The following is an 18,187-nucleotide window of genomic DNA, read 5'->3' as shown; positions in this document are numbered from 1 at the left end:
AAAATAAATTTATATTTATATTTATTATGTTAAATTTAATTAAAATTAAAACTATTTTATATTTTATTAGATTAAATTTAATTAAAATTAAATTTTTATTTATATTTAATTTAATTATCCACCATTTAATTAAAATTAAATTTAACCATGCTTATATATTTTTTTTAATTTTATTTAGATTTTATTTTAAAAAATTATAAAATATATTTTTTAAAATAAGAGAATATTTATATACTTGTTGATTTTAAAATATCTAAAAGTATTTTTTAAATGAATATATGACCGATAATGAAAATAATAATAGAAGATTATTTTTTTAAATAGAATAATGTATAGACATTACCCGTATCCGACTTAATTTATTTTCATCCTTATAAAGTTTGTATTCATACATTCATTATGGATATTGTTTTAGATTAAAAAAACACATTTAATTTATTAAGTTATTTAATAAACTTATATAATTTTTTCCTAATTTTTAATTTTTTAATCTATTTATAAAGTACATAAATGATATTTTTGTTTTTAATTATAATTATTTGATATTTATTTAACATTTATATAAATATAATTTTTTTTATTAATATTTAACATTGGAAAAAAAATAAAATATGCATCATTTTAGTTATTTAACATTGATAATATAATAAAATTTTATTGTGATTTTTATTTTAATAAAAATTATTTGATTAATATTGATAACAATGAGATGAAAATAAAGATAAAACAAAATTTTTATATTCACTAAATATGAGATGAGAGTAGAATAATCATTTGCTTCCAACCCATATATACCTAAATTAACTTTTATATTTTTCATATTTCAGGTTTCATATAATAATACTCCACAAAACAATCAAATAATAAATTAAGAAAATTGTGTTGACAAATAAAACTCGTGTGAGGACAAAATTTACGAGTTTTGTATGTTGCCAAGTTGTCTGACAGATCTAACTAAGAAAATGGTTGTTGATTCTTTCAACGTTGTCCGAAGTTATCACAAGAAGAGATATCTTTTAGCTGGTTAGTTTTTTGATGACCAGTTCTTCCGGAATTAAAATCTCATCAAGACAATTCATTACAAACCTTCTACGTCCTATGTTTCTGATGAAATCTATTTTTAAGGAAGTCCTATGTTTCTGATGGAATTAATCTATTTTTAAGGAAATGGTGAGAATGTAGTTGTATTTTTTAATTCACTTATTTAATTATTTATCACTTTTTCATCCGTGAGCTATTATTAATGAACCATAGTCCTTTATGAAGACTCGGAATATCTTTAGGATGAAGTCATTGATTAAGGGTTTTACAGCAGTAATTATTTTGTTGACAAATTTTATTTTTTTTTTGCTTTTATTCCTTTTTATGGTTGTCTTTAATTTCAATGAATTTTTAATTAAAATTCAATTACAATATTAAAATATAATTACATTTTATTTATTTAGAATGCCGGGACATTCTAAATATTTTCAGACAAATTTAAATATCTAAAATAGCATGAATAATTTCAAAGGATTAGATTAATACATTGTTAAAATTCAGTTAAATACAAAGTACAAATTGCTCTTCGACTTATAGTCATACAATAAATAAACAAATTATCGTCTCACATCTTATTAAATAAATATTTTATATTTAACGGTAATAAGCGAAGCTGAAATGTCAGAAACAAGGACCACCAAGAAATTGATATAATAATAAGTTGACGGTTAATAGTACACGAGAATATTGTAATTCAAATTAAAGGTTGTGTTTAACGAATTTTCTTTTTTCTGGTACGGATAAAATTGATTGCTCTAGCTTTATTTGTTTATAAGGGTGACTTTTTCTGTTTTTAGATGTGTGTTCGAAAAAGCAAATAAAAGTGGAGAAATAACTTGTATTTATATAAAATCTGGAAAATTGAATTGAAAGTTAGAGGGTTTATAAATGGAAGTTTTAGAAAGTGGAAATTGTGATGGTAAGAAGTGATTTAAACAAAGATGTCATCATGGTTATGAGACACAAGTTTAGAGATTTTTCTTAAAAGGGCAAACAAAAGAGATAGAGGTTGGTGGGAAAGAGGAAATGGGTGTTGGAAATGATGGTTTCAAGGTTTACATAATGAAAACTAAGTGAGAAAAAGAAAAAAGAATCAAATAATTGTAACTTTTTCATGAGAAATCATTCCAATAATATTTACTTAGAAGAAAAGTCAATATGTTGGAAAATTAAATATTGGTAATAAATAGATTTCATATTTAAGCTACTGCCATAAAAAAAATACTAAATTATTTATTATTATAAGTTATAACGGGCAGTACATCCTCTCTCTCTGGAAATTGTAGCTGTTCACTATCCATTAAAAAACAATAATTACCGCAGTTATATATTTATATTCTTCCACAAATATAATAATTTGGTAAAATTAATGTTTAGAAACATATAGGTAAGGGTAAAAAATGTTAGAAATATATATTATGACAACAGTAGTTTTGGAAAGTAGAGAATAATATTGAAGATGATAGTTTCACTTTTATTTAAGAGGTGATTGTTTAAGAGAAAGCAGCCAAAGAAGATTCACGCGCTAAGCACATGGAGTGAAAGAAAAGAGAAACAGATTTGCAAAAAGTCCAGTAGATCAATTAATAGCGGGTTAACCCAGCCCACAGGCCCACTCCAGAAAGTAAACCTCAAATAATCTCTTTCCTTATTCTTCACTCTCTTCTATTCGTTTTTCTCACTCCCACAACTGCAAACCCACAATGGACTCTTTCTCTCTCCTCTGCACCGGAGCGCTCCTCGCCGGCGGCCTCTACTGGTTCGTGTGCGTACTGGGCCCCGCCGAGCAGAAGGGAAAGCGCGCCACGGATCTGTCTGGCGGCTCCATTTCGGCGGAGAAAGTCCAGGACAACTACAAGCAGTACTGGTCGTTCTTCCGCCGCCCGAAGGAGATCGAAACGGCCGAGAAAGTCCCGGACTTCGTGGACACCTTCTACAATTTAGTGACCGACATCTATGAGTGGGGGTGGGGCCAGTCCTTCCACTTCTCCCCCTCGATCCCCGGCAAGTCCCACCATGAAGCCACGCGCCTCCACGAGGAGATGGCAGTGGATCTCATCCAGGCCGGCCCAGGAGACAGAGTCCTGGACGTGGGCTGCGGCGTGGGCGGGCCAATGCGCGCCATCGCAGCCCACTCCCGCGCTAACGTTGTGGGAATCACAATCAACGACTACCAGGTGAATCGTGCCCGCCTCCACAACAAGAAAGCCGGTCTGGACTCCCTCTGCGAGGTCGTCTGCGGTAATTTCCTCAACATGCCCTTCCCCGACAACTCCTTCGACGGCGCATATTCCATCGAGGCCACGTGTCATGCTCCCAAGCTCGAACAGGTATACGCTGAAATCTTCCGTGTGTTGAAACCGGGTGCGCTCTACGTATCGTATGAGTGGGTTACCACAGACAAGTACCGGGCCGACGACCCAGAACACGTGGAGGTCATCCAGGGCATTGAGAGGGGTGACGCCTTGCCTGGCCTCAGAAGCCACACTGACATAGCCGAAACAGCACGTAAGGTCGGGTTCGTCGTGGTTAAGGAACAGGATCTGGCTAAGCCGCCGGCTCAACCCTGGTGGAGCCGCCTGAAGATGGGCAGGATCGCTTACTGGCGAAACCACATCGTGGTCACCGTTCTTGCTGCCTTGGGAATAGCACCCAAGGGGACCGTGGACGTCCACGAGATGCTTTTCAAGACAGCTGATTATTTGACCAGAGGGGGCGACTCTGGGATTTTCTCCCCGATGCACATGATCCTCTGCAGAAAGCCCCACGACAGTGACGACCACGTCCAAACCTGAGTTCCTATGAGAAATTGGAAAACAAAAACAGCATCTCCTTTCTTGTTTCCGGTACCCTATTTCTTTTTCATAATAATAATTATTATTAGTATCTTTGGATTAACTTATTTTAGCTTTTGTTATTATTATCATTAGTACGAACTTGGTGTAATTTGGATTTTGATCTTTCTATTTTAAATTTTAATTTTGCAATGTATCAAATTTGATTGAAGAGGAGTTTGTGTTTTTGTTTTAATGCGAAAAAATATTTAGATTTTGTACAGAGTGAGGTATGGTTTTGATTGGTAACGAATCGAATAGAAGTGAGTGATGTTTGATTTGCGCATATAAAGGAGGAGAAAGTATGTATAAGTGCATAGTAGTGATAAGCAGTATTAGTAGTCTCCTTGATTTTGGGGTAATTAATTGGTGGAGGAATCTGAGAAAGTATCTGAAATGCTTTTGTGGTAGGATTTATGGTGGTGGTTGTTGAAGAGGATATTTTAATGAGTATGTATGAGTGGATTAATGAAGAAGGGTTTTGTCGTGGGAAGCGTAGGGTAGGGAAAGAACAGAGACAGAACAGAAAAGAACAGAAGAGAGCACATGTTAGATGGGTATATTAGCGTGTGATTAGGTGGAGACCACTGAGGATGGGTTTAGCCTGGTTGTATGGTAACGTGGTTATGTTTGAGCTTTCAGTGTCTGAATCTGCCCTTGATGCTTGTTGAGTTGCTTTTTTGGTTTTACTCTTGTCACCTTGTGCCTGGATTTTTGCAAAAGCCCCACACGCACCGTGACATCTGGCCCGCACTCCCTTTAGATCTGCCAAATCAGTTTACTCTATCTCTCACTCAACTTCAAGTTTAACCATTCCTTATTCTTATAAATGATACTTAGATATATTTTTTTTCTTAGTATTTCAACATCATTTACGTGTCATTCAGTAATTTAATTGGTATATGATAGTGTTTATGATAATTTTTATTGATTGTGGAGTAATTTTAAACCAATCACAAAATGACATGTAAATGATGTTTAAATGTTGTATAAGTATCGTTATCCTTCTTATAATCATCTCTGCTTTTCTAATAATGCCTTCTGTAGTAAAATTAACACTATGCTCTTTTATTCTTTTATAGTGTATGAGAATTTATTATATTGGTATATTGTTTTAAAAAATATTTTAGTGTTAGTGATTTTCAATAATTACCAATCATAATCCAATTGGAAATTTAAAATATATTTTATAAAAGTTACAGGATATATAGAACGTGGACTTGTGCACGAGACTTTTCAAAATGATAATATGTTTATTGTATAAATTTGAATTTGTAAAAATTTAATTATAAATTAATATAAATATTTTATTTTATATGATTAAACAATGGCATACTTGATGAACACAACTCTTTAATAAAGGAGAGGAAATATCATTTTTTTTGGAATGAAACAGAATTGGAAGATCTTAGTCTCTATAACTCCAAAATATTTTGTCATTTTTCCTGTTCATGGGTTAAGAGTATCAATTTCTTTTGGCATGCATAAGCCTTTTGTTGGGCCTGGAAAGAACAAATTCTTGATTTTGGGACACTTAGCTCTTACAAAGAGATTTTGATGAAGTTTGTAAATATATTAAATGTTTTTATGGAGTTCACAAATGGCCTAATTAATATGCTTTTATGTTTAGCTGTTAGAAGTTAAGGTGCAGTAGAATTAAAAATTCATGAATTCTTTCCAATGAGAATAGAGACTAAATGCATTAATTTGGAAGTTTTGGAAGTTTAAAAATATTGACCAAAAGTTTTGAAACCCCAAACATGTATTTATTAAATTATTTATTTTTAAAAAAATTAAATTTAGTCAATGCAGTTTTTAATTTACTTGAAAATAATATGATATTTCTAGTTATTATTTTGTTGGGAGTATTAATTTTGAGATTATGTAAAATTATAACTTGAACGTTTTTGAATAAATCCCACCTTGATTAATGTGGTTGAGGTGTTTGAGTCTATAATGTTGACATTTTAAACTTTATAATTTTTTTTGTAAGTTAAAAGAAGCAAAAAAAGTGTATAATAGTTTTACTTAAATGAAAAAGTAAGATTACTTCTGAGCGTTATTTAATACGATTACTTTTGAGTATTATTTAATGTTATTTAAAAAAAAAAAAACTATCATTAGAATACATAACAACAGATTATTTATCTATGAATACCATTATTTGTATTTATTTAAAAACTTATGTAAAAAGGAAAGATGGTAATAAAAAATGTTTTAAGTGTCAGTACGTACTTTAATGATTAGACTCAACGAATTAAATTAAGCAGACAGGCAAGTGTAATATCAAAATATTTTTTTATATAAAATGACAATTTTAATATTAAAATATTTTTTTATATGAAATGATTAGATTTCTGTGACATAACAAGGCTTTAACCGTTATGAATGTTTTAAATAGAAAACGCCTTTGGTTAAATTTACTGTTAAACCAAAATTAACCTCCTCATTTATTGCTTAATGGAATTCAAACATGGACACCTGCATACAATAAGTGAAAGAAACATGTGATGTTGTTTCCTTTATAAATTATTCTAAAAGATTATTCTTTTATTTTAATTTTTTTATATGTATTTTTATTAATTAAATGTAATGTTTTATTATTAAAAGCGATGGTAAAATAGAAGTAAGAGAAAATAAGTGATGTCAAAAGAGTCTATTTACAGAGTTAGCATCTACATCAAAGCATCAACTTCGAAAATTAAGGTGCTCGTTCTCCGTGTGTGTAAAGGATCTCCATCAATGCTAGAAAAATCATATTCTACTTTTTCAGTTGAAAGGATCTTTTACTCTGGAAAATTTGAGGTTCCTCTTTTTCTCAATGGAAAGTAAAAGCATGTTGCATTGATTTTATAAAAGTATTAAGCAGTCTTTATCATTCTATTTTTTATATAAAATAGAATGGATGCAATTACATGTTTAAAAAATTCAGATTTATTTAAGTTCCAGCTGTACACTGTAAACAAACTACCCAACATATAAAACAGAACAAAAAAAACCACACTATGAGCAGGTGCATATAAACAAAGACTGTGGAACATAAAATACAGAAAATGGTCGACATAAAAGTAATAAATTTCAAAACAAGTCCAATAGTTAGAACTATTTTTTTTAAGTCACCAAACTTTTTGAAAACATATAAAATCTTGGGTAACAAATTAATAATATGGAGATACTATGGAACTTACATATGAAACTTGCAATATAATGAAATCAAAGTTTTTCTCATTTATTCAACACACAAGCATACATTGTATTTGTAATTCTTATCTACAAAAGCAAAAAATGAATAAAATAACAAAATACAATAGTTTTTGGTAGGTAACAATTTCTTAAAATAAGTGTAGACCACACTTGATTTATTTTCAATACTGTCTTCTTAAATCCAGTTTTTACTATTCAAACATCTTCATTTTATAGAAAACTTGGTTTTTTTTTTTACTTTGTAAAAATATCAATAATTTGTTTTTTAGTGGATCAATACTCGATCACCATTTTTCTCGAATTTTTTGAAATTAACTATCTATGTGTTTTGACCGTTCATGAAATACTAAATTTTTACATAACGTAATATTGACTTGTTATCACAAAATATTACGGTGGGAGTATCTTGTTTTTTATGCATCACTTCAATAATTCTTTTTAACTATATTATTTAAGTTGCACAACTAATTGTTGTCATGTATTCTGTTTCGACTGTTGAAAGAGTAACAACATGTTGTTTCTTTAAAGACTACGACGATATTGCTTTGTTCCTAAATGAAATGCATAACTTGATAGGATTTTTTTTTTGTTTCAACATCTCTTGTCTAATCACTATTTGTATATTAGACAAACTTCATATCATTAGTGTTAGCACAAAAGATTCCATTACTCATAGTATCTTTGATATATATGAGAATTCTCTTTGCTCTTTGTAAATGGCACTTGATTTTTCCATGAATTTGTTCAACAATCCTACTATAAAGACAATGTCGGGTTTACTAGCAACCATATATCTAAGGCATATAATCAAGTCCTTTGTAGTATGTTAAATTAATACCTTCGATATATTTAAGAATTCTCTTTGTTATTTGTAAATGACACTTAGCTTTTTCATGGATCTGCTTAATAATCCTACTCCAAAGACAATGTTAGATCTAATAACAATCAAATATCCAAGACTTCTAATCAAACTCTTGTTGTACGTTGAATTAATTTTTCTTCTATCAGTGTCATTTTTTAGTTTCAACTTCTCTTCAATCGAAGTTGAAAAATTGACTTTAAATTTTTCCACTTGAATTTCTTCAAAACATTAGTAGCATACATTTTTTAAAATATAAAAATTTCCTCGTCATCCTTCAGAATGACCTCAATGCCAATGAAACATGAGATGAAGTCTAAATATGTCATTTCAAAACATTTTAATCATGACCTTCCTTAATTTTATAATCATCTTTACATTATTGCCGATAAAAATCAAATCTTCATAATGTTTTATGTTTTCATCACTATCATATTCCTTAATTATTATCTATAGGTCCATTTTAGTATGAATATTACACCGATATCATCTAATTATCTAATAGACTATAGATTTCTCTTCAAATCCTTTACTTATTTGTATTTTTTGAATTGTTCAAACATATATTTTTATATTTGACAATAAAAAAATTTAAAATTATATAATTTGAGAGTTAAAAATAACTTTTAAATTATATAATTTATTATTTTTTCCTAAAAATAAATTAGGTTGCACAACTACGAAAGATAATCTTCAAATTATGCACTGATTTTTCTTTTTCAATTTCTGAATTTCACAATCCAAAATACTAGAAATTTTTTTATGCAGAAAACATATGGAGATCTAGGAAGAAACTGCAGTGATGGGCTTGGCATATAGCTATCGACTTTTTGCCTAAATTCTGATGTTGGTCCGTGGCAAGTTTAGCTAACTGGTCCTTCAACTATGGGGTATTTGTGTTGCAGATGGGGAGGATATAGAATCCAATTAAATGATTCAATATTTAATTGGACAAAATTGACTTCAATTTAAATGTTAATTTAATTTTTGGTATCCGCACTATTTTTTTTTTGTCAAATCAAGTTTGGTTTTAAACTGTGAATCATTTTCAAAATATTGTTTAAAAAAAAAAACTGAGTTGAAAATATATGTTGAAGTCCAAATGAAGATTTATTCATAAAGGTATAAGTAAAAGTATTTTAGTGAAAAGATCAAAGTAACAATACTTTAAATTAGAAGTTCAAAATTATGTAAATTAAATGAAGTTAAAAATAAATACATCAACACTTCTCAAAAAAATATCTAATCAAAATTGATCAAATAAACTAATATAATTGACCAAAAGATATATTGATTGAAGTCAATGAAAGATAAATTGACTAGATTCGAATATACGTTTTTTAATTAAGATTACTTTGAAAATTCTTTAATCAAGTCTAAGAAAAAAAATCAATTAAATTTGAGTTACACAGCTTATATTGATTAAGGTTGAGTTGATAATATTCTAATTAAAGCCACATTGTAGAAAGCACATTAGATATTTGAAAAAAAAAATCAATTCTATATCAAATTAATTAATGACATTTTTATTTGTAATCATTTAATCTGTTTGGACAACAATGTTGTATTTAAAAGGAATAAATAAAACGTATCAATAATCTTTGTTTAATCTTCAAGCATAAAATCCTAATTATCATAATATTAAAGTTCATAACATGCTGGCACTTTACTTTATATAATTATCCAAAAATGATATATTTAGTTGTGAATTTTTAGCAAACATTTTGGAAGTGTCCAATTTTCTTTTATAGATATGCATAGATGTGAAATATAAAAAATATGTTAAAATTAAAAAAAAAAATTAATTATATATAAAAAAATTGAGGAATCAAGTCTCCTTAATCACTAAGGTCCGCGGTTATATATTATTATTTTTTATTTCAAATTTTATATATACTTATTTTTGTCATTTAAATAGTTGTTTATAAAAAAAAGTGAGTGAGAAATTATCCTTTTCCCAACATTAAAACTAGTAGAAAATGTTTTGTACAACCACAAATTACAAGTTGAATTTCTTCTCAATGAACTTTAATTTGGAATAGAGTAATAAGATCATAATTTTGATGCAATGTATTTTTGTACACTATATGATATACTGGTCTACCACGACACCTTGCCAAAATTGCATTATTTGGCTGTAACTAATAACTATTTATCTTCAGACAAAGTGTTTCAAAACCAAGACAGAACCACATTAAAATGGACAGAACAAATCAATCGTTTTGCATTGTCGTCTCGAGTAAAACAAAACAATCAGTTTGCCAACTGAAGTGGCATTGGTGGAGCCATTGTTCTTCTCTTCCAGAGGTTTATTTCTTTCCGAGGCTTCAGATTAAGCACACCAACTCCACCACCAACCAAAATAGGTGCAGAAAAAGGGATCATAACCTCTTCCTCCTCTTCTTCTCCGTCACTGCTCTCCACTCTATAGTCATCGGAATAGTAATCAATTTCCTCTTCATCCGCCACCACCTGAGCCACCTTCCAATCAAAGTCAGCAAGAGCGTCACGTCCACTACAAAACCTTCCCATCTGACTCACGTGCGGTGCACGTGCCGCCGCACCGTGACCATGATCCCTGCTACCAATATCTCCCGGAGCAGAAGCGTTGGATTTTCTTCCCTCAGATTTTGGCTTCGCGGCGTGGAATAATAACATCTTCTGAAACGTTGAAGCGTGCTTCTTCGCCTCCGTGTCTGTTGAAGCAGACGATGATTTGTTGCAAGCAACTTGTTTTGGCCTGGTCACGCTCTTGGTCTTGGCTTGTTTTATCTGCTTCTTCTTGTGCTTGATCTGACCCATGCAGGATATTTTCGGTGAAGTAGGTTCCTGAGAATAAACTCCGTCGATGCCATTTCTATCGCGGGTTTTTCTTCTAGCTTCGTGGGGTATCATGGACACGATAGGTTTCGATTTATGGTCCCTTCCTGGGCTGAATGGAGGGTTTTGAAATGTCATGGTGACTGCTGCTACTGCTTTTGGCAGTGCCTTCAAGATTTTGTTCCTGAGTTTTAGTTGTTTCACCATAGCCACAATTTGTGAAAGATCAGTAGAAGCTCAAGGAGTTGGATTTTGATAATATTCTGTGTTTTCTTTCTATGGGATCGAGTCTGTTTATATATTACCTTGGATTGTTGACGAAGGATAAGGGTGGAACTTGTATTTAGTCTTTTTTTTATTAGTTTATTAATCATTGATTATGTCAAGAAAGGTGGGTAATTGAGAAAGGGTTTGGTCAAACAAAACCAGTGGTGTGACTTGGCAAATAAAACAGCTGTTTGCTTCGGCCAATAAATGCTGGTATCAAAACTGCGATTATATATATATATATATATATGGAAAAGGAAAATAATATTTGGACACTATTTTGACACTGCACACGTGTCAAAACGTGGCTGGACAATTTTAAATTAAAAAAAGTGAGATAAGAGCATATTTGGAAGAAAAAAATCAAAGTTTTTTTTAAAATTTGAAATCATCCAATCACATTTTGACACGTGTGCAGTATCAAAATGGTGTCAAAAAATTGGTGTCAAAATATCATTTTCTTATGGAAAAACTTCTTTTAACAACACTTTTCTAACAATTTTTTGACAACGCATACCTGACAGTTTGTGATTGGTCCGTTTTAAATATTTTTTAAACATAAATTCAAATAGACCAATAAAATGATGACACGTGTTCCGTTGTAAAAAAAGTGTTCTCAAAATATCATTGTTATATATATATATATATATATATATATATATATATATATATATATATATATATATATATATATATATAAAAGTAGATAGATAGACACATTATACTTTTCGCTTATATTTATTTAACTCCGGACAATTTTGAATTAAAATTATTATTTTGTAAGAATTAGATTTTGCAAAATGATTATTTTAATCCTTGGAATTAGATGATGACACGTGTATGTCAACCTATCTGAAAATATTTAACTAAAATAATCAATATCAATATCATTACTTCAGAAATGGTAATAACTGAAACCAAATTAACATATCTAATCGTAGAAAGTAATCAAAATTGTTCAACTCTTGTTATAAAAGGTGTGGTGTGGCATGTGGACATTTTTGGGTCACCTAGGTAGAGTGAAATCTAGTAAATATAGAGTATCTTTTTAACTTACTCCTTTTAATGGTATATTAATTTTTTTATTAATTAAAATGTATTATAAATTGTAAAAATTTGTTGAACCATGTTATAGAAATCGAAAAGTGTATTTGTAAAACTAATAAGGTAGATAAGTTTAGATGTTCTTTTTTTTATTAAACTCGTATTGTTTAAATAAATTATTATTATTTACTAATTTAAGTGAAAAATTTTGAATGAAAAAAAAAATTACGAAAATAATTCTAAAATCTATAATATAATTAAATTAATAAAAATATTTATACATAAAAACTTCATTATGTTAGATTTCATACATCAAATAAATATGAAAATACTAAACAATATACTTCTCATTCTTATTATATCATCCACATAACTATTTAATAATAATAATAATATCTTGAAGACAAATCTAGACTTATTAATAAAATATTTAATGTCTTAAATGCTTTTATCAAAAGTCTTCATTAAACATTAAATTAGATGTGTAAAATGTCAGATTAATTTTATAACTAAATGTACAATCAATTAATTGTTATATGTTAACCTAAGTTTTAATTTCATATTCAATAATTAAATATCAAAAAATATGTAATCAATGCAGTTAAAAAGAGAATATATTATGTAATAGTTAAGAACAACAATATATCATGTATATTACTTAATCTTCAATTATTTTTATTTATTTCCAAAATTATAAACTAAATACTTACACTTTCTAAATTATTAAATAAAACTTTAATTATCTAGAATGATAATAATCAAAATACCAATAAAAGATAAAATACTTTTCTTTTCTAAATTTATCTATAAAATCTTAATTATTTAAATAGATAATAATCAAAATATCAGTAAAAGATAAACTACTTATATTTTTAAAAATTATTTAATAAATCTATTTATTTAAAAAATAATCATAATAAAAGATAAAAATAAATAAAATAAAAAATATGATAATACAAATTATCAACCACATGTTATTTAATGCATTCATCCACTAATTTTATTATTTATTATTAATTTTAATCCATAAAATAACATGTGTTGGTTAGTATCACTTCTTATTTTATGATTAATTGCTCTTAAAATTTTGTATAAGATATGGTACTCTATTTAAAAAATATATAGTTATATTTAACTAAAACATTCTTTATTAGGTACGACAAGACAACGTAATATTACAACTAGTATACTTAATATACTTATATCTGTAATAAATTTAATTTATTGATGTCGTTTGCGCCCTTGCTGTGGACCATTTCTGACTCGTTAAGTTTTGACCTAAATTATTGAACGGGGCATGTGGTTTTTGAAATTAAAAAAAAAAAAAGAAAAAGAAAAAGACCGTTTTCGTAAAATAAGACAACTAGAGTCACTACATAAACGTGGATTTTTTTCAAGAACGTTTCACATCACAATTTTTAATTATCGGTTGTCGCTGTTTGAAACGCTTTTAAAATCTTCAATTAAGGTTAACAAGTCGTTTAGTTAATATCACACAAATGTATTATTATAATGTATATTCTTTTAATACTCATCAAATAAATATATTAATACTATTAAAATATAATAATAATAATAAATGTTAAATAAAAGGATATTTTCATCGGAAAAGATCCACCCTTTTCTTTTGACTGCATTAATTGGTCTGTTCATTAGGAGTTTTATAAGTATTAATTTGGTATAAACTAATTACTGTTTTTAGTTTCATTTATCTTTAATTTTACTTTGTAAATTAAAAAAAATAATTAAACTGTGTCATCTCTCTCTTTTTCTAATAAACTTATGATAACTTTAGTCTCGATTAATTAATTCAAGTTGTTTTAGGTAAAGTCGTTTATTTTATGCGAGATAAACTAAAGAAACAAAACTATCTCCTCTATTTTTGATAAATTCACATGCTTCAATCCAGTCTCTATTTTAATTATTTTAAAATACGGAATAATGATTTTTAAAGGATGAATATTAATTAACTCTGCTGTTTTAAAGTGAGAAGCTAAACTTTCTGACATTATTTAGAGTATTCTGTTAGACCTTCTTAATTTGATAAATTTAGGATGTGTTCTTTTGGATGAATTTGTGGGAGATGATTTGGAAGAGATGATTTGAATGGATTTGAGTGAATTTGATGATAATTTTTTTGTTGTTTTTTGAATAGATTTGTGGGTAATTGAGAGTGGATTTGAGGGTAAAGTTTGTGAGAATTAGTGTAGGATTTGATTGATGTGACAAATTTTTAAAATTAGTTTAATTGGTAGAAATTGAAGATTACCAAAATGTCCCTAATTATTAAAGTAATATAAAATGTTATTTTTGAATGTTATATTTAAATTTATAAATGTTATTAAAGAGAGAAAATTAATTAATAATAATAATTAAGAGTAAACTGCCATCGAAAGAAAGAAGTCCACCGGAAAACAAAATGGTGGAACCGGATAAGTCAAAATGTATCCAGATATACTTCCTAAGCAAAACGAAAGACAACATGGATCCGGATAAGGAAGAGTGTATCCGGATACCCTTCCGAAGGAAAACACTGAAGAAACTGGATCAGGATACAAGAAGGGTGTATCCGAATACGTTCCTGCGCCAGCTTATGTGCATGTGTTTTTTATTTCACGATTTCATATTTCCTCTTAATGGATTATGAGTTCTTTATATTAAAGTTTATGATTTTTTAATATTATAAACAGTTGTAAGACTTGGAGTCTTGAAAAATAGTAAATGGTATATGAGTCTTTTACGTATAAATCAGTACAAATCTTTCCAAAATGGTGAGATTGCTTGAACAGCGCAATCCATGGTAAATAATCGCAAATCATCGCTTTTTCTTCCTTTTAAATCAACGCATGAGAACACAATTTTAAAATCATTCATTGCTCGCAAATTTGCTTGAACAGTAAAATCTGTTCAAGCGAACACAACATTAGAGTTTATATTTGTCGTGTTTTTTTTAGAGCATGCTTATGCTTTTATAAAAAGGAAAAAATGTCTGTCCTATTTCTTGATCCTACATATTTTCCAGTGTCTTCACATATCAATAATTGAGCATATCTGGCATGTGGCTGTTATAATGTTGAAACAGCTTATTGAGCACGTGCACATCCGTGTAAATCAACACGTGCGAGAAATGGGTTTCCACGTTGTTTGTTCCCGGATTTCTACACTCTGTAACAGTGTGAATGGTTTCATTTCAAACGTATAATCGGAGTAAAGAGTTTAACAAATAATATTTTGGAAGAAAAAAAGTGTCAAAGTAATAATATTTTTAACTTCTAAGTCATAAAAAAGTTACGCGCTGTTGATTGTGTTTGACGTCAAACGTTGAAAGGGAAGTCATTAATTACTTCTCAAAATGATCTGGCAAATACCACACAAAGGTAAAATGCATTTCTAAAATGTAAATTTGATGGAAAATTTGCGGCTTTTTGTTCATCACTTCACAAGGATTTATGAATTCAGATATTTCGTTTTTTTTTTATATTATTCAGATAAAGTCAGCCGAATGCCATTGAATTAAATTGATACTGAATTCATAAATCCACCCAACCCAACTATTATGTAATGTATTTTTCATTTATTGTTACTTCAGACTCCTTTAAATCTGCAAGCACAATTTGCATTTAAGGCAAGTAAAAAATGTTTCTATCAGCATATTCATGGTGTCACCATAACACATCACAATATTTATTCAAATCAAACTCCTTGACATGAGGCAGTTCACTAGCTCAATATGAGATTTCTACATTATACCTGTTGCAAAATTCTAGAACTGTTTGCTCCGCTGCAAAGCAAAAACAATGTATACAGTATGGACTCTACGGTCAGTGTATTATCAAAAGCGATCGGTTGGTCAATTCACTAAAACTTCCAAGATAACATACACCGATTGGTTACCAACCTCATAGGTGACCCAACGGTAACCCTATATATTAAGGATACCACAAACCCAACATAATTAACAAGGTAAATCATATTTATGAAATATTGAGCTGTAATTGGATCAGTCTTAATCAAAAATTCACTCTGAAATCTATAAATATAAAGATAAGGTAAGAAGATAAATAATTATATTTATTGGACATTTAATGACTTATCTATCTAACTAAAACTAACCTGAATGTCAGAATGTCTTTAACAATTATCCACTACGGTCATCCAAGATATGCATACGATTTTCTTCCATTACCTTTGATAATGCATCTGCAACGGTGTTGGAAGTCCCACATCGACTAGAGATAAGGCCAAATTATAATATATAAGTGAGGTGCAAACCTCACCTTACAAGCCGGTTTTGTAGGGTTGAGTTAGGCTTAAAACCCACTTCTAATATGGTATCAGAGCCATGGTTAAAGCCTATCCTAGCGAGTTTTAAGTGGACATTTCTGTTTTTATTCCACCCATTATAATATATAAGTGAGGTGCAAACCTTTTGTAGGGTTCAGTTAGGCCTAAAACCCACTTCTAATAAATGGCACCAAAGACCACTCGGGTAAAATACTTATGAGGAACCAAATTTTGTTGTGTGGGTGTGTGTTTGTACAGTAACCAATAATTTTAGAAGGCTTAAAAGTGAATGCACAAGTTAGTATTATTTGATGGCGAAGAATTTGTCAAATGGTCACTAACAAGACATCAACAACCCTGTCTTTCACAAGGGTCTATCTCCTTAGGTTTAAGATTTTAAAAGGAATGGTTTAACTCATAAGGTTTAAGTTGTCATTTTGTTTAGGTAGTTTAAGATTTTTGTTTGCAGCCATAGAAAACTACAAAAGCTCTTCTAAAAGACTGATAAGCTTCAGCAACATGAAATGTAATAAACTACTCTTACAGAATACAACATATAAGGATGGATCTAACTGACTAACGAACTAATTATCTCATAAAAGGTGATAATTTTGATAACATCCATCCAGAATGCAGCAAGCTTAAACAATTATGAAACACTTCTACACAAAATAAATTCCAATAGTTTTGTTGAGCAGAGGACTAATCCTAGCAGTTTAAACATTTTAATCATATCTTAACTATGATTCGGCATATGTGAACAAGTTACATTATACAATTAAAAATGCCAACAGATCTAAATATCTTTAATCATTAATGTGTTAATACACAAACAGAGATAAAGTAAAGATATCAATAAAGGGTACTTGTGCATTCGAAAGATTCTAACTCTGGATGGCTTCCACACTTGGGATAATATATGCTCAGATTCTAACTCTGGATGGGAAATGATCTCAGATTCCAAGTTGCACCTTTCCTCTAAACACAGTGATGGTTCTGATGTACGCCTAGGATGTAGATGACAACAACTACTAAGAAACCCAATCATGCAGTATTAAGTATTAAAGTGACTAAACATATTTAATCCTAAAATTAAGCCTAAAAAAGAATTTATAGTGTATGGGAACCACCATCATCCAATCTAACATTTGCAGAATATATAATGTCAAGTTTTCAATATTGAAGTCACCACTTTGAGGACTTTACCCAACACCACATAAGGTATTGGTGCACAATTGTACCAAAAGAGATCTTCTTTTGTTTATATATACTTCTTACAGCACAAAAGCATGCTTTTTCAAGGTGAAAAAACTCCCTATGTAAAATCTTAAATGGCCAAAAGTGTATGGGAACTTGTTCATGAATAACTCTGAAACTAAAGGTATGGATTAAAAATATGTTATATATATAGAGAGAGAAAAGATGGGTTTGTTAGGAATTTTTAAGATTCAATAATTGAGAAGTTCCAAAAAGAAAATATGAAAACCACATCTAGGGATTCTCAAAACACTTCTCCTTTAGCTCGAAAGAAAAACAAAGAAATATCACTCTACAACGATAAAAAAAAAATGCTAATTGCTGACTTAGGTCAAAACAAGAAAATTGTGGAAGAAACCGCCAGAAAACACAGAACAGATCCATAACAATGATCAATGAATACATTATCAGAGTAATGAAACACACCCAATCCCTTCAGAAATACCTATTAATCATGATTAGTAGTGATTACTTATAATAAGATTTATTATTTCATCGGTCATAGCACTACATGTATGATGAAATAATGTTGCAATTGTTGACATGGTAATTATAAAAAAAACAACGCTGACACATT

The 18,187-nt window shown here is 29.4% G+C and overlaps 2 protein-coding genes across 2 annotated transcripts; one reads left to right on the top strand and one right to left on the bottom strand.

The window, feature by feature from the left end:
* Positions 1-2,675: 2,675 nt before the first annotated feature.
* LOC106759766 (24-methylenesterol C-methyltransferase 2) lies at positions 2,676-4,047 on the top strand. The gene has a single exon (XM_014643100.2). It carries the CDS (start codon positions 2,745-2,747, stop codon positions 3,834-3,836), a length of 1,092 nt encoding a protein of 363 aa, XP_014498586.1. The 5' UTR covers positions 2,676-2,744; the 3' UTR covers positions 3,837-4,047.
* Positions 4,048-9,960: 5,913 nt separating this feature from the next.
* Positions 9,961-11,009, bottom strand: LOC106761613 (uncharacterized protein At1g76070). The gene has a single exon (XM_014645181.2). It carries the CDS (start codon positions 10,963-10,965, stop codon positions 10,192-10,194), a length of 774 nt encoding a protein of 257 aa, XP_014500667.1. The 5' UTR covers positions 10,966-11,009; the 3' UTR covers positions 9,961-10,191.
* Positions 11,010-18,187: the final 7,178 nt, after the last annotated feature.

The sequence above is a fragment of the Vigna radiata genome, chromosome 5, assembly GCF_000741045.1.
Source record: "Vigna radiata var. radiata cultivar VC1973A chromosome 5, Vradiata_ver6, whole genome shotgun sequence".
Classification (NCBI taxonomy): Eukaryota; Viridiplantae; Streptophyta; class Magnoliopsida; order Fabales; family Fabaceae; genus Vigna; species Vigna radiata.
Note: the sequence above shows the minus strand (reverse complement) of the source record. Positions and strands in the feature narration are given on the sequence as shown.